This window comes from Octopus bimaculoides, chromosome 26 (genome assembly GCF_046866305.1).
Source record: "Octopus bimaculoides isolate indiv1 chromosome 26, ASM4686630v1, whole genome shotgun sequence".
Lineage (NCBI taxonomy): Eukaryota > Metazoa > Mollusca > Cephalopoda > Octopoda > Octopodidae > Octopus > Octopus bimaculoides.
In genome coordinates this window covers 24,109,509-24,131,252 of record NC_142953.1, presented here as the reverse complement: position 1 = coordinate 24,131,252, position 21,744 = coordinate 24,109,509, and the positions used below count along the sequence as shown (strand labels likewise).

At 35.8% G+C, this 21,744-nt stretch overlaps 1 protein-coding gene across 26 annotated transcripts in view; it reads right to left on the bottom strand.

The window, feature by feature from the left end:
* The window catches only part of LOC106883622 (calmodulin-binding transcription activator 2), an 859,097-nt gene that overhangs the window by 64,457 nt on the left and 772,896 nt on the right, over positions 1-21,744 (bottom strand). For all 26 annotated transcript variants that reach the window (XM_089342578.1, XM_089342567.1, XM_089342583.1 and 23 more), the window contains one exon: positions 16,581-16,719. In XM_089342578.1, coding sequence (XP_089198704.1) covers positions 16,581-16,719 — 139 coding nt within the window. The remainder of the gene's footprint in view (positions 1-16,580; positions 16,720-21,744) is intronic.

Here is a 21,744-nt window from a genome sequence, read left to right as displayed (position 1 = left end):
ATAAGCGGAAGCTAATAACTTTGAGGGGGAGGGGTTAGTTGACACCACGGACCCCAGTAATTGACTGGTACTTTATTTTATTGATCCCCTAAGGAATGAAAAGTAAAGCTGACCTCAGCAGGATTTGCCTGATGTGTGAATGAGTCTGCCAATTCACTACCTTTATAACAAGAACAATAATGGTTTCAAATTTTGCCTCAATTCAGCCATTTTGGGGAAGCATTAACCCCAATGTTTCACTGGTACTTAACTTATTGACCCAAAAGGATGAAAGGTAAAGTCGACCTCAATGGAATTTGAACTTAGAACATAGTGACGGACAAAAATGCTGCTAAGCGTTTCACCCAGCATGCTAACGATTCTGCCAGCTTGTCACCTTAATAATAATAATAATTATTATTATTATTGTGAGTGAGTGTAGCAAACTGGCTCAAAAGCACTATAAAAGGAGGCACGATAATGTGGCTAAGTTCGTCCACTGGAGGCTATGTGAAAAGTGTGGTTTGAACAGAGCATGGAAGTGGTACAAACATGAACCAGAAGCAGTCACCGAGAACAAGGAATATAAGATATTGTGGGATTTTTTTTTGCAATCCAATGTGATCAAGGCTCAGAGACCAGATGTTGTTGTGGTAGATAAAGGGAAAAAAAAGGAAACCAAGATCATTGATAAGGCAATACCTGGAGATGCATGCATAAGTGACAAAGAACTGGAAAAGATTGGAAAGTACAGACTTCTAAAAGACGAAATTGTAAGAATGGTGACTATGAGGAGAGTGTCTGTCATTCCAGTAGGGTCACTAGGAGCACTAGTGACCCCCATTCCAGTAGGGTCACTAGTGCTCCTAGTGACCCTACTGGAATGACAGACACTCTCCTCATAGTCACCATTCTTACAATTTTGTCATAATAATAATAATCCTTTCTACTATAGGTACAAAGGCCTAAAATTTTGTGGGGGGGGGGATAGTTGATTATATTGACCCCAGTATTCAACTGGTACATATTTTATTGACCCCAAGACAAAGTCAACCTTGGTGGAATTTGAACTCAGAATGTAAAGACAGATGAAATGCTGTAAAGCATTTTGCCTGGCATGCTAACAATTCTGCCAGCTCACCACCTTAATAATAACAATAATAATAATAATAATAATAATAATAATAATAATAATAATAATAATAATAATAATAATAATAATAATCATCCAGCAGATGACAACGTTTCTCTAAAAGAAATGGAAAAACTTTCAAAATACAAAGACCTGGAAATAGAGATAACTCGAATGTGGAATCTAAAAACAGAAACAATTCCTATCATAGTAGGTGCCTTAGGTATAATAAAAAAATATTCAGACAAATACATAACAAAAACACCAGGACTTACAAATATATATAACATACAGAAAATTGCACTACTGGGCACTGCACACATTCTACGCAAAACACTTTCAATACAGTAAACATAAGAGCACCACAGCAAACCACAGCACATACCCAAGGCGCACAGAGCTGCGCTCGGTAGTGAAGTGAAAGCACGTTATAAAAATAAAACTACTGAACAATAATAATAATAATAATAATAATAATAATAATAATAACAAGAACAGAAGCCAGAGTGGGTGGGTGAGGTAATGGTTCAAGCTGCCTTTTTGAATTCTGTGCAAAACAGAAAAAAAGAGGAGAAAAAAGAACACAGTATGAAACCACCATCACCACCACAACAACAACAACATATGAAGAACAGCAACACAGATTGCATGAGTTGTAATGAGTTGAGAAACTAAAGATTCAAAAACGCAACGAGAGAAAATGGCTTGAAATGAATCAACAAAGAAAGAATGAAATGGTGAGAAAACTGTTGCTAAATATCAAACACTAGACACACACAATATCTAGAAGAAACATCTATATTCACCATCTACTCTCATGGATATACACATCTCCACACATCTATATACACGCATATACATACATTACTATCCCAGTGCCCTAGAGACAAAGCATGCAGCTATTGGATGCTTGTTTACAAACAGTTTTTCAGCTTAAATGAGAGCAAAAACAAGAGAAGGACAGAGTTTGTAGGTGAATCGAATAAATATTAGAGAGGAAGCTTGGTAGCAGAAGGGTTATGAAAATAAGGGCCGAGACAACTGACTGCAAGAAATCAGCTAAAATATGGCTATATTAATAGTAATAATGTTGCAGCTTGCTGGTTTATTATTATAGCTACTCTCTAGTCTCTTCAGTTGAGGTTACTGAGAAATAATAGCATTTTATATTGTAATTTGTGAATTATAGCACTGAATTATAGCGGTGAGGGGGTTTTACCAACAGGCTAGTGAGAGATGGAGAGAGACAAAGGAGCATCTGTGTAATTTAGAGCAGAACAATTATCACAAGCATTTATTATTATTTTTTTTTTTTTCCAGTTTTATCTACTGTGCTTTACAACATACACACATAGAGAGTGTGTGGTTTAACGACTAGGCTATTCCGATCATAAAACCGTGAGTTTCATTTCCAGTAGTGCATTATGTCCTTGAGCAAGACACTCTATTTCACATTGCTCCACTCCACTGGCAAAAATGAGTTGGACCTGTAATTCGAAGGGGCCAAGCTTTGTTACACTCGGCATCACACCGAATCTCCCTGAGATTCGGTGTGATGCAGAGTGTCCGTGGAGTACTCAGCCACTTGAATGTTAATTTCATGACCAGGCTGTCCCATTGATTGGAATGATTAGAATGTTCATCACCGTGACTGATGGGGAGCCAGGACATACATGTGGACTTGCATACAAACATGCACACACATGTGGGTGCATAAGTCTGTATATACATTATATACATACATACATACATACATACATATATATATATATATATATATATAGATATGCAGGGCAGGGAATCATCAATTAGTAATAAAATTAATAATTAACAATTCTGCCGGGTAGCTCAGTATGAAAAAAACCTTCTGACTTTTATTAACAGTAAGTTTGTATATGTATATATATATCTATATATATATATATATGTATCTATATATATATATATATATATATATATATATATATATATATATATATATATATCTTCGAAACGTCTAGTTAGAATAGAGACAGCTGATGAAGGAATATTCCAAGTGGCTTTCCGTTTTCCTATGTGTTCGTTCCGTTGTCTGTAGTTCATTGTTCTAACGTCCTGTACCCTGATATGCATCTATATACACATGTAGATGTAAGTATGTACATATATGTGTGTATACATGTATATATATTCTTTGTATTATATATATATATATATATATATATATATATATTTATATACGTGTTTGTGTTTGTGTGTGTGTGTGTGTGTGTCTAAACATCCAGGTTCTTTATGGACTGAGTTCAAATCCCATGGAGTTCAACTTTGCCTTTCATCCTTTCGGGGTCGATAAAATAAGAAGTAGCTGAGCACTGGGGTTGAGGTAATCAACTTAGCCCTCTTACCATTGTGTGTGTACTTGTTCTGAATCGTTGTGTTCTGGGTTCAATTCTTACCCACTCCACTCAGCCAACTACTCCGTCAAACCCAATCATCATTGCCATCATCACTATCACCACAACCATAATCATCAAACTAGACTCTGTCATCATAATTATCAAAGTTACCACCACAACCACAACCCTCCTCCTCCTCCTCCTCTTGAGAAAACTAAAGTAATTCCCAACTTTCTAAGCTACTTTCAATCCCCAGTTGATATCATTTCACTTTACTCATGCAGCGAGAGGTCTCGGGTGGGGGTGGGGAGGATAGAAACATGTAACATTATATATTCCCCTGTCATCACCCCCATATACACTTCCCTCCTTTATAGAAAAGAAAACAAAAAAACAAACACCCAACTGATACATGGTTGCTTAAATAAGAAATCAATAATTTATTTTACCAAAGATCTTAATGCTGGTCCCTTGAGGAATTTAAAAACAACGACAATAAATAAAATATGAAATAAAAAATTATTTAAAAAACAGACATGATTCAACAGTTTGTAGGAAAATTGAAAAAGAAACCTGACCGACAGAAAGAAAAAAAATGATATTAAAGAAGTGAGGGGCGGATAAGTCAAGCTAAGAGTACAGGTATTTGTTGTGGAGCAGTGTAATGTGGCCCTGCTGTGCACCAGTCATTCATTCGCTATGGGAAGTGATCTTAATATCTTGTTACATAGCGACAAACGAGGGTGGTGGTGGTGGTGGTGGTTGTGGTTGTGGCAGAAATAAGAGGAAAATGAAATTAAAAAGAAGTAATGGGTGAATAAGAGAAAGAGAAGGAGTCGATGAATGAAAAAGTAAGAAGAAGCGACTGGTGTGTCACAGGAGATGGGGGGGGGGGTGATGGGGGGGGAGTAGGGTGAACAGCTGGTATACTGGTTGGGTGTGGAGTTCCTAGGAGTGGAGGTATTCCAGTACACTGAATATTGACTGATGGCAATAATGAAGGCCATCACAACAACAGCAACAATAACAATGAAAACCACAATATGTGGGGGTTTCCTGAGAGAAAGAAAAAAAAACCCCCAACAATTTTATGAAACCTCAACAATGCAGACAACAGCAACAATGACAACAATAATTGTGTAAATAGACAATAGGCGCAGGAGTGGCTGTGTGGTAAGTAGCTTGCTTACCAACCACATGGTTCCGGTTCAGTCCCACCGCATGGCACCTTGGGCAAGTGTCTTCTACTATAGCCTCGGGCCGACCAAAGCCTTGTGAGTGGATTTGGTAGACGGAAACTGAAAGAAGCCTGTCGTATATATGTATATATATATATATATATATATATATATATATATATATATATATATATATATATATATATATGTGTGTGTGTGTGTGTGTTTGTGTGTCTGTGTTTGTCCCCCTAGCATTGCTTGACAACCAATGCTGGTGTGTTTATGTCCCCGTCACTTAGCGGTTCGGCAAAAAGAGACCGATAGAATAAGTACTAGGCTTACAAAGAATAAGTCCCGGGGTCGATTTGCTCGACTAAAGGCGGTGCTCCAGCATGGCCGCAGTCAAATGACTGAAACAGGTAAAAGAGTAAATAAAGGCCAAAAAAGGACAACATAAACACCTGATAAAAAAAACAGCAAAACATAGTAGCCACAGGTAAGTACATTATCATTATAATCCTCATCACCATTGTTGTCACCTCCTCTTCATCATCATCAATTTTGTGATCATTATAGACACCATCATCATAATCATCACCACAACAAGAACAACATGAACGGTAATAAGAATATAAACAAAGAGAACGACAACAACAGCATTTAGAATAGCAAGAGGAGAAGAGAATAAAAAGGAGAGTAGAAGAGGAATTGTTAGAATTCTCTGGATTTACTACCACCACAACCACAACCGTCATCAACACTATCACTACTACAACCACAACTGTCATTGATATTATCATTGCAACCGGCATCACAACCAGCATCACCATTTCTACCATGACCAGCACCACCACTACCATCATGACCACTACCACCACCACCACCACAACTACCACCGCAGCCACCACCACAACTACCACCACAACCACCACCACCGCCACTGCTACCACCATCCCTATTACTACCACCACCACCACAACTACCACCACCACAACCACCACCACCACCGCCACTGCTACCACCATCCCTATTACTACCACCACCACCACAACTACCACCACAACCACCACTGCCACCACTACCACCACCACCACAACTACCACCACAACCACCACTGCCACCACCACCACCACCGCCACTGCTCCCACCATCCCTATTACTACCACCACCACCACCTCACTGTTCTTTCCAATCCCTGGGACGAGTGAATCACACAACCAAAATATATAATTGATCTCTTTTTTTCTTTTTATTTGTTTGTTTTCCTTCATTTCAGATTTCACTAACAGCTTCCTGTGTTATCTCAGGGCAAAAAATGTATCATTGTTTTTTTGTCAAAGATTTCTTTTTTGCCACCACCCCCACCCCCACCACCATCAATAACAGCAGCACCCCTGCCCTCGACCCAATACCACCCCACCCTCTGCCCCTTGACTCTTTCTCCTTATCACCATGATACAAGTTAGATGATCTGCGATACAGCACTTATCTCTGCTCTACCCCCAATGAATACATGACCCTTCCCCCAAGAATGTGTATTTATTTATTTATTTATCTATTTATTTCCAAAGTAGTTCAGCTCAGCTAGAACTCTTAATATTGGTTTCAATTTACGGCATAAGGCTAACAATTTCGGGGTGGGTGGGTGTGGTGGTGGTGGTTTAAATCAATTATATTGACCCCCAAGGCTCAACTGGTACTTAATTTATTGACTGTAAAAGGATAAAAGGCAAAGTCGACCTCGGCAGAATTTCAATGGTCAAAATGTGGCCAATTATTTTACTTGGAATACTAACGGTTCTGCCAGTTGGCTGCCTTATTTTCATGTTTAATATTTTTTTCTACTCTAGGCACAAGGCCTGAAATTTTTGGGGAGCAGGCCAGTTGATTAGATCGACCCCAGTATGCAACTGGTACTCAATTTATCAACCACGAAAGGATGAAAGGCAAAGTTGACCTCGGCGGAATTTGAATTCAGAGCATAAAGACAGACGAAATACTACTAGGTATTTTGCCCGGCGTGCTAATGTTTCTGCCAGTTTGCTGCCTTGGCAATATAAATACTCTTTTCTACTCTAGGCACAAGGCCTGAAATTTTTGGGGAAGGGACCAATCGATTAGCTCACCCCTAGTATGCAACTGGTACTTAATTTATGGAACATGAAAGGATGAAAGGCAAAGTCAACCTTGGTGGAATTTGAACTCAGAACGTAAAGACAGACAAAATACTGCTAAGCATTTCGCCTGGTGTGCTAATGTTTCTGCCAGCTCGGCCCCTTTATTTCATGTTTAATATTGTAAAAGTTGTAAAACGGTAGCAAGCTGGCCCCATTGTTGGCACACTGAACAAAATGCTTAATGACATTTCATCCAACTTTTCATTCTGAGTTCAAATTCTACCAAGGTGACTTTCATCCTTTCGGGTTGTTAACCATTGGGGTTAACGTAATCGACTTACTCCCCACCCTTCAAAATTGCTGGCCTTGAGCCAAAATTTGAAACCAATATTAAGCATGAAAATTCTACCGAGGTTGACTTTGCCTTACATCCCTTTTAGGGGTCGATTAAATAAGTACCAGTTGAGTACTGGGGGGGGGGGGGTCGATGCAATCAATTTGCCCCTCCTCTCAAATTGCTGGCCTCATGTCAAAATTGGAATCTGAAATTAAACATGAAAACTTTTGTAATTACTTTTCTGTAGCTTTCTGTTCCTACATTTTTTATTTTTGTGACTTTGCTTCCTAATATCTGGAGCCAGCTTTATTTGGTCTCATAATTAAAAGAAAAAAAAATAATAAATAACAGAAAAATATTTAAATTTATAATTGCATCATTCTGTTTACACAAGAAATTAATGAGACACAGGAAATATTCTGATAGATATGTCATCATCATTTCCATCACCATCACCATCACCATCACCACCACCATCATCACCACCATTGCCACTGCTGCTTTCATAAACCATCACTGTTACACTCACATTACCACCATCAACCCCCTCCCCCCATCACTATCATCATCATCACCATGCTACCATTAGGTATTGGTGACACAATGTATCTACTGAAATTTCATCACAATGATTTAATTACAAAAACTTGCTTCCATTTTAATTAGTAACTGCTGACTTTTATTCGGAAATCCTCATCAGTAAACTAGTTCTTAAAATACTCTTCATTCTACAACACTCTTCTACATTGGTGGATTTTAGACAACTGTTCTCCAAAGTCCTCCACAATCTTTGCAGAAGCTTAAATAACAAAGCTATTCCATGCTCTGTGTGTGTGTGTCTGTAGGCATAGGTGTGGCTGTAAGGTAAGAAGTTTGCTTCTCAACCATATGATTCTGGGTTCAGTCCCACTGCATAGCACCTTGGGCTGACAAAAACCTTGTGAGTAGATTTGGTAGATGGAAACTGAAAGAAGCTCATTGTGTGTATGTGTGTGTGTGCATGAATATACAGGGTGCAATGGGTAAATTGTTGCCATTTTATATTTTTAATTTTGTCAACTACACAGTATAGCAGGGTCAGTTGGGCACCATCTGTGAGAAAAACAGCACCAAGAAGTGATTCACTCTGCCAATAATTTGGAAATGACATGCTGCACTGCTTGGCATTCATGCCGGAAGCTCTAATACAAACATTTCACAGTGTCATTCTGAGGACATGTACCAAGAGTGATAAAAATCAAACATCCAATCAACATCATGGTGCTTGGAGTGATCACTAGTGATGGTGACGTTATGCCTCCATTCATCTTCCCACATGGCCTCAGGCTCAACATGGACGCCTACATCAAGTGCCAGGAGGAGGTGGTGGCTGCCCTGGGCCAAGAGGGTGGCTGCTGGAAGACCCTATGTCTGGCAACAGAACTCTAAACCATGCCACACAAGCAGGAGAACCCAGTCATGGCTGTCAGACAATTTCTACAACCACATCATCCCTAACATCTGGCCACCTAACTCCCCAGACTGCAACCCCCTTGATTATTATGTGTGGGGTGCAGTTGACCAACAAAACTCCTTGTAACACCAAAGATGAACTGAAGGTAAGGATTATGGCAGCATTCACCAACTTAAACAAGAAGACTACCCAGAAGAGTCACAGGAGATTCCAAAGTTGTTGGGAGGCTGTGGTTGAAGCGAGCGGCAATTTTATTGAATAAATTCACTCTTTAGTATTTCAAGATATTTTTATGTAATTTTGTCGACCGAAGCTGTGTGACTGAATTTGGTAGGCAGAAGTTGCTGCCGTGTGTGTATATGTCTGTGTATATGCTTGTGCCTCTCTCCCAGAGAGTGAGAGAGTGAGAGAGGGATATCTGTTAAAATGAGATGTCAGTGCTATTTTCATTTCTGTGTAATTTAGATGACAATTTATTCACCACACCCTATATATATATATATATATATATATATATATATATATATATATAAAATAAACTTGGCTGTTCTTTCTAGCATGAGGGAATCCTATGATGGATACCTCTTATGTGTTTAAATGTACACTGTATTTATATATATATATATATATATATATATATATATATATATATATATATATATTAAAATTAATCAAAGGACATACTAAGTATGTCTACCTGCTTGAAATAACAGTCAAAACTCTTATTAAATCACCCATATCATTGATTCTGTTATTATCATTTTTAAAATAGTTACATTGGATAATAGCAAAATTAATGATACCTTGGCAAATTAATTTTTCGTGAATTATTTTTCTCGTAAATTGTTTGCTATTTGGATTGAGTATATATATATATATATATATATATATATATATATATATATATATACTATAAAAGGCAGATTTTCTGTGTGTGTATGTATGTTTAAAATTCATACATTTACACAATTCCAAATTTCTTGAATTAAACAATCGCAATTAATATTCTAAATACAATTTGTTAGGTCACTGCGTCATTTTTTCACTCCAAAAAATTCTTAATAATGAATATAATCCATAAAACTACACGAGTAAACATTTTCTCCCTAATAAAATCTATTTTCCTCTTTCTAATACAAATCCTTTCAACTCCTACTTTCTCTTATGAACTTTTACGAACAATCCAACAACAAATACAAAAAGAAAGGAAGGAGAAACACTGACAGTAAAAGAAAACTATTTCAGTATCAAAACTGAAACAATCACCTTTCGATACTGTAATGGCAGTTTCACTTTAATGGTTTCATTTTAATACTACATACATATATACATACATACCTCATTCTAATTGGCGGGAATTGTAAGTTATTTCTAACTCGTCCTTCACCATGATAACAACAGAAAAAAAAATAGTCACACAGTTTTTCAAATACGATCGACAAACATTTATTCCCTACAAACTGAGTTTTTTTGAAAATCTTTTCATAAATCTTGAGATTAACATGTGTGTGTATATATATATATATATATATATATATATATATATATATATATAAACATAACTCACCCACATATGTACATATAAATACATGCAAATAAACATATATATATATATATATATATATATATATATATATACATACACAGATACATCTATGCATATATAGACATGTGTTTGGTTGTGTGTATGTGGGAATAATATCTGAGTGTATGAATGCTAAAGCTTCTGTATGTGTGTGCATATAACATGTGGCATGCACGTGTACAAGGGTCTTGTTCCAAAGACCAACAGCCAAATATCTTTTCAGGTAAATCATATAAGAAATGGTTGAAGCAAGAGATTAAGTTTACCGATTCCTTACTTTAAATTGATATAGATCATGTGCCTGGAGGGAAATAAAAACATAAATGGACATATGTGTATAGGTGTAGGTAAATGGATATACTTGTGTATGCTGGTTGGTATTAGCATAGGCTTGTGTGTATGTGTTGGTATTAGTATATACCCATGTGTGTGTTTTAACATAAGCTTGTGTGTGTGTACAGGTTTAAAAGAGGAGGATTTTGTTAAGCCCATTACATATCAAATTTAAATATTTAAATTTTACTCCATGCCTCTTGATAATACTTAATCCGTCCACTTAAGAAGAGGATCACAGCCGGCAAAATAGCTTCTCGTTATGGGAAGTAGCATAAGTGGAAGTGATTATGATGGTTATGATGACACCCTATATCGGTAGGAAACCATAAATTTGTAGCACTGTATAAGTGACGAGTGTTTTGTTATATGGCAGTGGTGGGTTCAAATGTTGCCATGGACATGGAAAAGATACGGATTCAATCCAGTGTCGATTGTTAACAGCCCAGCCCTAATTGGGCAGATTAACCCTTTAGCATTTAAACTGACCTAAATCTGACACAAATATTCAATGTAAACTATGTTCAAAGGGACCAGATCTGGCTTCATTCACCTACCCTACTCTGTCATTCAAAAGATAAACTATCACATTATCAAAATATTGAAGCAATTTTATTAATGCACGATTAAATTCAAAACAATGTAAATATGTATTACATTTGACAGAGAATTCTGAATGCTAAAGGGTTGATGATATAAAGATTTAGCTGCTATTTCAAACAGTCAAGTAGCTATGTAAACTTTCCATCAATGGGTCACATACAGTTTGGTCTGGTATACAGTTGTCAAGTGGTCCCTAAATCAACATAACTGCCTGGGGTTCAAAGTAGTTGCATCATCTTCAACAGCAAAAAGCAATAAAATGATAGTTTCAGATAATGGGCACAAGGTCAGCAAGTTCAGGAGAGAGGGGATAAGTCAATTACATCGACCCTAGTGCTCAACTGGTACTTATTTTATTGGCCCCGAAAGGATGAAAGGCAAAGGTGACCTCAGCGGAAATTGAACTTAGAACATAACGAAAGATGGAATGCCACTAAGCATTTTGCCTGTCATGCTAATGATTCTGCAAACTTGCCAGAATTAAGCAATAAAATAAGAACACTTGAACTGAAATAAATTATCTCATATTATCTAGAGATGTTACCTAGAGATATTTAATTAACTAATTAAAACTAAATAAGTTAAGCCATGTTTTCAAAAGACTGCATCAAGAGATGATAATGTATTAATTATTTGCTGAAACAGAAAGAAAGTTTTAGGAAACATGTTTCCATTGCTTCGCTTGCTTTCAGTCACTGGACTGTGACCATGCTGTGACACCACCTTCAAGGGTTTTAGTAAGCATATCAATCCCACTATCATTTCTAAATCTGGTACCTATCAATCTCTATTTATCAAACTGCTAAGTTACAAGGCACAAAACACAAAGCACCACTTTTTAAGTGATATCAATGTAAAGACAGATATGCAAACACATACACGTAAACACAGAGGTACACACACAGAGGCACACACACTTATGACAGCCCCCCCCCCCCCCCTCACAGTTTACATCTACAAGTTTAAGACAGGGCATTAGTCAAACTGGAAATACACTAGAAGACCCTTGTCCCAGAAGCCACAACTTAGGTGAGACCCAACTGAAAAGCCCCAGGTTGTAAAATGAACTTTGTAACCCCAGACCCTTAAGTCTGTTTTCTTTTTTTCTTTTTATGAATTCATAATTAACTTCAACGGACTGGAATTGAAACATCTTTTGAAAAATTTCATGAAGATGGTTTCCAGTCTGCAAAAGAGAATGTATGTGTGCACATGACTGCACATGTGCATACATTCCTCTATGTGTGTGATGCTTTGTGTTTGTGTCTTGTAACTTAGTGGTTTGATAAATAGTGAATGATAGGTGGCAGATTTTAAAATGCTACAGGGATTGAGATGTCTACCAAAACCTTTTAAAGTGATGCCCCAGCATGGCCACAGTCCAGTGATTGAAACAAACAAAGCAATGAAAGCAGCATGTTCCCAAAAGTTTGCTTTAAATTATCACCTCATATTCCTCTGTATGTGTGTGTGTGTACATGTGCATATTTCTGTGTGTATGTGTGTGTTTGCCTTCATTTCTGTGCTTGTATCTGTGAACATATTCCTCTGTGTGTATATGCATGTTTGTGTACATGCGCACATTCCTGTGTATGTATGTATGTATGTATGTATGTATGTACATGTGCAAACATTCCTGTGTGCATGTGTATCAGTGCACATATTCCTCTGTGTGTGTGTGTATACACGTTCTTCTGTGTGTGTGTGTGTGTGTGTGTGTGTGTGCGTGTGTATGTGTGTGTGTGTGTACACATTCCTTATGTAATTTGCCAAACAATAGAAGTGGCAGCAGATAGAAACTGAAACCAAACTGTGGAATCGATGTTGCCGAGAGCTGCCTACTCTACTCTTCGGCAACGGTTTATTTATTTAGCAAGTCTGTCTGCAAAGTACCTGGATTTGACTATCTGTGGAGAGAAATAAAGAGATTTATCAAACCAAACGATGGGAACTTATAAAAAGGAGAGACTGGGGGACAGCAGAGAGTAAATAATGCCACTTGTTTCACTGCAACCACCATTACAATGATGATAACAACAGCATATATAATAATAAAAATAATGATAATGATAATAAATTAAATAATAACAAAGAGTAGGGGAGATGTGTGGGATTTGTGTGTTAGTAGCAATCAGCTTCACAATTGAATTTAGCGAGCTGTTTGCATTTGATTCAATGGCTTAATTGATTTATGGATGGAGTGGAATGTTTGGTGAGGAGAACCGTGAATAGTCATAGATTTCAGCAATTCATCCATTCTTTTGCGGAAACATCATCATCAGAGATTCTTTCAGCCTCTTCCATTCCACCAAGAGGGAAACCAATATTGACATGATTTCTGACGATGAAGTTGACCTCTTTCGATCTATAGCATAAATAAATTACATCAGTGCTTCTAATTAATTCCAATAACTCTAATTACAGACAAATCAGCCGAGTACATCGACAATCCAGCCACCTACACTGAGTCAGTATTCCATTTCACCCCCCCACCTGCCTCTTGCCCCACAATAGAGGGGTATATTGCAGAAAATAAGGTCCATGCTTACAGGCTAGGAGGCTTGCTTTAACAATCCCTTGTTGTGTCAGTATGTTAACCCTTTAGTATTTAAACTGGTCCAAATATTGATTTCAAATTATGGCACAAGGCCAGCAAGTTTGGAGGAGGGGATAAGTTGATTACATGGACCTCATTGCTCAAATGGTACTTATTGACCCCGAAGGGATTAAAGAAAAAGTTGACCTCGGCAGAATTTGAATTCCGAATGTAAAGATGGATGAAATGCCACTGACCTGCTTTATGTTCAAACTGGCCAGATTCAACCTCTCACACCTACCCTACAATGTCATTCTAGAAATAAGCAATCACCTCATTGAAGTCTCAAAGCTATGAGATAATGCAATGCACGATTAATCCAAAACAATGTGAATAGATTAGCATTACATTTGACAAAGAAGTAATCTGAATGCAAAAGGGTGAACGAAGCAACAAATTACAATCTCTTCGTTTAATATTTAAAACAGCCTAAGTTCATTGAAACAATTAACAACTCACATGAGTAATGAATATTTGATATGCGACCAGAGCAAAAACTCATCTTTTCTCCCTGAGTTATTGGCCACAATTAATGGAAAGGCCTGGAGGGAGAAGATGGATGCTTTGTCGATGATATGGTGTAAATAACTCCATGGGACCAGTCCTTAATGAAGTGATACTGCTAATGATAAGGTTTTCTTACTTTACATAAACAGAAAGAGACAGTTGCTTGAATTGAGCCCAGTATATTACTGGTATATCATTTACTGAATCTCCATAGGGATAAATAGTAGTCAACTGTGGTGGTGGTCATTCAACTCAGAATATGCAAGAAACAAACTAAATATTCATAACCGTCTTGTATAACATATTGTTGTTTCTGCCACTTCGTTAGCTTCTCCATAATAACAATAAGAATAATAATGATCAGAAGTTCTAACAACCAAGATCGAGAAATATGTCAGAGAAATCAGAATTGACATGAGGGAAGAGCAAGACCACAAAACTGCTCTGTTGGGGACAGCTAGGATTTTGGGGTCAGTACTTGGATGTTGAATGTCTCCCATGATAATTAGTAACCGTGATAATTAACAATCAAAGCTTATAATGTGTGGAAAGAGATCCTGTGTGACCTCTGACAGCAGGCTACTGTCCACTCTCACAGAATCTACCAGAACAAACAAGACCAAGTGTTCTGAGAAGTAAAACAATAATAATAATGATGATAATGATGATGATGATAGTTGTAAGTTGAAACCCAACTGATTGTTAAAACTGTACAGTAATCCCTTGACTATTGTGGGTCTTATGTCTCCCCACCCCCGTGATAGGTGAAAATCCATGAAGTAGAAACAATGCTGTATTGTATATTTTTAAAAATTATTATCTTAATTTGTATATCATCATCATCATCAATTAACATCCATTGTCCATGCTAGCATGGGTTGGACGGTTTGAATGGGCTGGCATGCTGGAAGGCTGCAACAGGCTCCTGTCTGATTTTCTACGGTTGGATGCCGTTCCTAACGCCAACCACTCCGTGATTTTGCTCGGCTTGATGGGTCTTCTTCTCAAGCATGGCATAATGCTAAAAATCTTGGTCATTGCCTCCATGAGGTCCAACACTCGAAAGGAACTCTGTAAAGTTGGAAAAACTGCCAGTAAGCATTTTTCCTAGTATGGTAATGATTCTTGCTGCCATAATAATAATAATAATAATAATAATAATAATAATAATAATAATAATAATAATAATAATAACTGTTTCAACTGGTTACACCAAATCCTCTGCCCTTGAAATAAAAGCAAAGAACTATAATTATTTCCAAAATAGGCACAAGGCCAGAAATTTGTGGGTAGAAGTTAATCAAATCAATCCCATTTTATGAATGGTACTCTATTTTATTGACCCCCAAAAGATGAAAGGTAAGATTAGCTTTGGCAGGATTTGAACTCAGAAACATAGAATTGCAACTAAATATTACAAGGCATTCTCTTTGATAAAATCGCCACAAGATCAATGTCTTTGTGAGGTTCAAACTCTGTGGCAGTTTGCCAACTCTATTCAATTCAGTCAAACTTCCATCTTTTCTTCACACATTGTGAAATTGACCTCCATTCTGTACTCATTGCCTCTGTCATCTAGACCAGTGGGTCTCATTCAGGATTCAGATGACCCTTGGGAGCCCTTATGACCCTTGAGGGTCCATATAAGATTTTGTTGTTAAAATTTATGAGCAATAAATTGGTTTTACTTCAGCAATACACAAAATGTTTTAATTATTTTTAATACAAATCCTAATAAAACTAAATTATGAAACTATAATAGAAAGGGTTTTAAGCACTGAGTGGTTATGAGGGTGCATCTGAGTAAGGATCAAAGAATCAAAGGGGTTCAGAGATAAAAAATGGTTGATAAACACTGATCTAGACAAAACAGAGATGCATAGACACAGACACACAGACACACAATAGAATAAATATATTAGCCAGAAATAGAATAACAAGAGAAAAAGAAATTATAGAAATAAAATAAAAAATGTAAAATCAAACACGACAAGGAATATAAAGGTTTTTGTGATGAGATGTGGTGTAATTCTGATTCATATGGTAAAGTACCGAACTAGATCTTTCACATTTTCTTTCTGTTCTGTATTCCAAAGCTGTGGTATTGTCTTTCATTTGCAGTTTGGATGTCAATACAACGACTGAAATCAATCATCTCTAACTTGTTCCTTGTCAACAAAAATAACGGTTATATTAGTTTGTCAGAAACAATTATTTTTACCGATCTAGACCAAATTTCCAAAAGAGATCTTTCATCTTCATTTTAACCATTGCAGTGTCACATATGAATGTTCCAAAATAACTTAAAATAGTCATGATTGAATCAATAAGAATATTATAATTAATGAAAGAAAATTAAGATAAACAAAATCAATGTTGACTTACACATCGGTCTCAGCTGATCAGCCAGCTCATCTTTGGTCCATTCCTTCTTCTCAAAGCCATAAGAGAGAACTGGAATGCTGAGCTTCGCACTATCTGGATAGGGCACATTAAGATAGTGCACCAGCACAATATCAGGATTCTGAACAAAAAACAACGAAGGTCAGTTTTAAGTAGAAACAACAAAGAATTTAGATTTTAAAACAATGTTTTAAATAAAAAAACACAAAATGTTATTAGATTAACCCTTTAGCATTCAGATTTCTTTGTCAAATGTAATGATTATTTATTCACATTGTTTTGAATTAACCAATCACTATCTCGCAGATTCAAGATTTCAATGGTGTGTTTGTATATTTTTTTAAATGACATTGTAGGGTAGGCGTGAAAGGTTGGATCTGATTAGCTTTAATATAAAACATTAGAATATTTGGGTTAGATATGGCTTGATTAAATGCTAAAGAGCTAAAATCAAAAGTTTCTTTGTGAATATAGTCATAACTAATTAGTCAGTCAGTGTTTTTGTAAGTATCATCCTGAGTGGTAACTGGAGATTTTAATCCAGATATGTATGAAACCTAGGTATGGGATTAAAGTCTTTTGTTACCAGAAGTATATTTGCAGGTTTTTACATCCTCTCTGATATAAATATAGGAATAATTATATGAATAAATTCTTAAATTTTCTGAATGTTTATGTGAGTATGTATAATTAATGCGTATGTTTATGTATGTTTATGTACGTGTATGATGAATAAAGATTTATATATATACAATTGAATTCCTATCTATGAACTTGTGTGTTTATAAAAGTGAAAAAGTACTCCATACATAAAGTAAAGCATAATTTATTGCAAAAAATTGTAATGAATTGTTTCAGTGAGTTTCACATTTTTGGATGTGCAAATGAAATGAGTTGGAGGTAGTTGTAACAAAAATAGTAAACATATAAAAATATTAATAGTCAAAAGAACATTGAGATTTGATTGACAAAAGCAAAAGAAAACAAAAAGGAAAAGAAATGCTATGCTTACAGTATATGACATTTTAATTTATTCATGTGTGAAAGCACAATGCTTTCATGTATGAAGTACCATGTGTATAAAACACACAGAAGTAAAGAAAGCAAACCTTGTTGATGAAGTTTTATACATACACACGTTAAGGAAGAACTGTCAAATGTCTATTAACACAAACATATGTGCAGTCACTTGGAACTGTTTTGGCTGATCAAGGGCTTGCATCTACCAGTCTTTTTTTTTTCCTCATACACTAAATTTTGATGTTATGAAACAGAAACAAAGTCTTTACCCAAGGGTACAATAGAGTAACTGTACTGGGATAAGAAAATTTGGTCTCTCTTATTCACACACCAATCTCCTCCTTTACACATACACAAACACACACCCACACAAACATTGAAAAATACATACATGCTTGCATGTATGTATTTTTTGAAAATCATCCTTAGAAATATGAATTTGTTTATAATAAACTCAGAAAATATACAAAACATTGAAAGTAGAGACGTAAATATTGTGAAACCAATTGAGAAATCCTCTCAACATTATGAAAAAAAAAACTAATTATTTTTTGTTCTAGCAACAATTTTAATTACAAAGAAAAAAAAAGAAGAACTAATGATATTTACTGCTAATTAAATATAAAGTAAAATAATTATAAAATAGTTAATGAAACAGATTAATGAATCAAATTGATTTAAGAATGAGAAATGTATTTGTGGAGAACTGGCACTCCATTGGTTACAATGACAAAAGTTCCATTTGAACCAATCAATGGAACAGCCTGCTTGTGAAATTAATGTGCAAGTGGCTGAGCACTCCACAGACATGTGTACCCTTAACATTGTTCTCAGCGAGATTCAATGTGACTCAGAATGCGACAAGGCTGGCCCCCTGGAAATACAGGTACAACTCACTTCTGCCAGCTGAGTGGAATGGAGCAACATGAAATAAAGAACCTTGCCCAAGGATACAATGCACTACCAGGGATTGAACTCACAACCTAACTATGGGCGCCAAATACACCCCTAACCACTAAGCCATGTGCCTACACAGGAAAAGCATGATAAGGAGGATCATGAAAATTTAGAAAATTGTTAAAGAAATATGGAACTATAAAAGTAATCTTTAAGTTATAAAAGATAAATGAGTCTTAGGGAACCCATTCCACACCATATTGTAAGATTGTAGCAGAAGGGACAATTTGATCTCAACTGCTCTAACCTGTCAATAGGGACTCCTGTAAATAGTGGAAATCATTTTGTACAAGAAGCACAAAACATTATTTCAATAGTTTGTATAGATGTACTCTTAATCTTTTTAATTTAGAATAAATTTTGACCAGCCACTTGCTTGAGAGCAACGTTGTGAATGAAAGCACCTTGTTTTGTTCATCATCCTCTAAATCTTAAGAAGGTCTTGCAGATCTTTATAGTTCCAGATATTGTGATCATTTGTAGAGTATGAATTAAGGATTAGTGTTTTCTGCCCCAAGAACCCAAGTTCAGCCATACTTAGCTTCAAATGGGTTGGTATGTATCCTGTTGCTCCAATAATAATCAGGATGAAGATGAAAGTATATCTTAGGTATTTGATTTGCGAACTCCTTATCAATGCTCCATAGATGTCATGTACGTGTGTCTGTGTGTCTTTGTATGTATATGTGTGTGCATGTATATGTGTGTGTATGTATATGTGTGTGTAAGTATATGCATAAATATATCGATAAATAGTTATGTACATAATAATGAAAATACAACAAACGAAATATTTGGCAATGATTTTTGTTTAAACAATAACAAAAATGATGATATATTTTAGAAACAAGAACAAAAAGGCACAGAAATATAAAAGGGAGGCACCGATAAAGGGGCTGCAATTGTTTAGAGTTGACTTATTATCAGAGACATTCCAATTATGACCATTCAGTCTTCTTTCACAAATAAACTATCTAGGAATTCTTTATTTAATATATCTGTTCTATTTTTAAGAAGGTAGAGTTTGGTCTGAGGGAGAATTGGCTGCTCTTTTTAATATGTTGAATGATTGCATGAAGTAGCTCATTCTTCTGAAAGAATTTTCAGAAAAATATGCAAAAAGCACAAAACTTTATTTCTAAAACTTTGTGTGTGTGTGTGTGTGTGTGTGTGTGTGTGTGTGTGTGTGTGTGTGTGTGTGTGTGTGTGTGTGTGTGTAAATAGACAAAATAGCTATGCACATATGTAGAGATATGTGTGTGTACATATGCAGAGATCCTTAACCAATAGCTACATTTCCATGCTGATGAAATTACAGAAGACAATTAGTGCAATGGGAGATCATGGGGAGGAGGACAGGGACATAAATTAATTATATTACACTAATTTAATTACAGTAATTTAATGCCACATCTTCTTGCATTCAAAAATATCTCAATATCCAATTTCCAACCACAAACACACACACACACATGTACAGTTCTAAATATATGTAAGTCTAAATAAGAAGTCATCATTTTTATTGTTGTTGTTATTATTATCATTATTATTATTATTATTATCATTGTTGCTGTAGCTGTTGAAGATAGGACCTATATTCATTTCTTTGCCATATTTACAAATGTGCTATGAATACGAGTGTGTGTCTATATAATACTATATATATATATATATATATATATACACACATACACACATACATATATATGTGTGTATGTATCTATGTATGTATGTACACACACACATACACACACAATGCAATGTCAAAAATCAGTTGAGAAAAATTACACAGAACAACACACAAAGAGAAAAGTACAATGAATATGGTGTTGGTCGAAAGGGTGAAATGAGTACTTGAAATGAGTACAGGGTATCTTGATGTTTTGGACATTTGTCCTGCTTCAGAAACAAAAGAAGACAGCAGCAAAAGAGCAGGTGTCTGAAAAAAAAAGAGCTAAAAAATATTTTTAAATGAATGCTGTGTCACATTTAATCTCTCAGTGACTCAAGGAATCCTTTCCACTGCAATAAGTCATGGTAGTGGTGGTGATGGGGATAATAAGAATGTTTTTAAATATAAGCATAATGCCACAGATATATGAGGAGGGCTCAATGGATTTATAAAGGCTCCAGTAGGTGGCTGATATTTAATTTATTGATCTGAGAGGGAGAAGAAGTCTTTGAGAGTTGAAGAGACTTGTGACTACATCTCATGGACATCCACATCTAGTTGACATACTATTTTAATCATAATAATAACAATGATAATAATAATAATAATTTCTACAACAGGTACAAGGTTTGAATATTGATAGTAATAATACTGATGATGATGATGATGATGATAATAATAATAATAATAATAATAATATTAATAATAATAATGATAGGTTTCTTAAACATTCACTTGAACAAAACTGTACAAATCCAAATATATGGTACCCTAGGCATAACACCTACATGAACTTTTAACTTGTTGTCTCTTGAGGTCTCTGGGTGAGACTTGGATCCAACTTGTACAAATGCAAAACAAAAGTCAAACATAAAATAATAATAATAATAATAATAATAATAATAATGATAATAATAATGATAATAATAATAATAATAATAATAATGGTTTCAAATTTTGTCACAAGGGCAGCACTTTTGGGGGCGAGGATGAGTTGATTACATTGACCCCAGTGTTCAACTGGTACTTATTTTTGCGACCCTGGAAGGATGAGAGGCAAAGTCAACCTCAGTGGAATTTGAACTCAGAACATAGCGACAGGTGAAATACTGCTACGCATTTTGTTCAGTGTGCTAATGATTCTGCCACCTTGCTGCCTTGATGATGATGATGATGATCACAATAATAATAATATTAATCCTTTGTATTATTGGCACAAGGGCTGAAATTTGGAGGGGAGGGGGTAAGTTGATTACATTAACCCCTGTGTTTTGCTGGTCCTTAATTTACTGACTCTGAAAGGATGAAAGCCAAAGCCAGCCTTGGCAGAATTTGAACTCAGAACGTAAAGACAGATGAAATACTGCTTGGTATTTTGCCCGGCATGTTTAACGATTCTGCCTTCTCAATAATGATAATAATAATAACAATAATAATTGTTAAATAAAAAAACAGGTTAGAATCTGTGTTGAGCCTTCAGACTCATTGGGCCAGTTT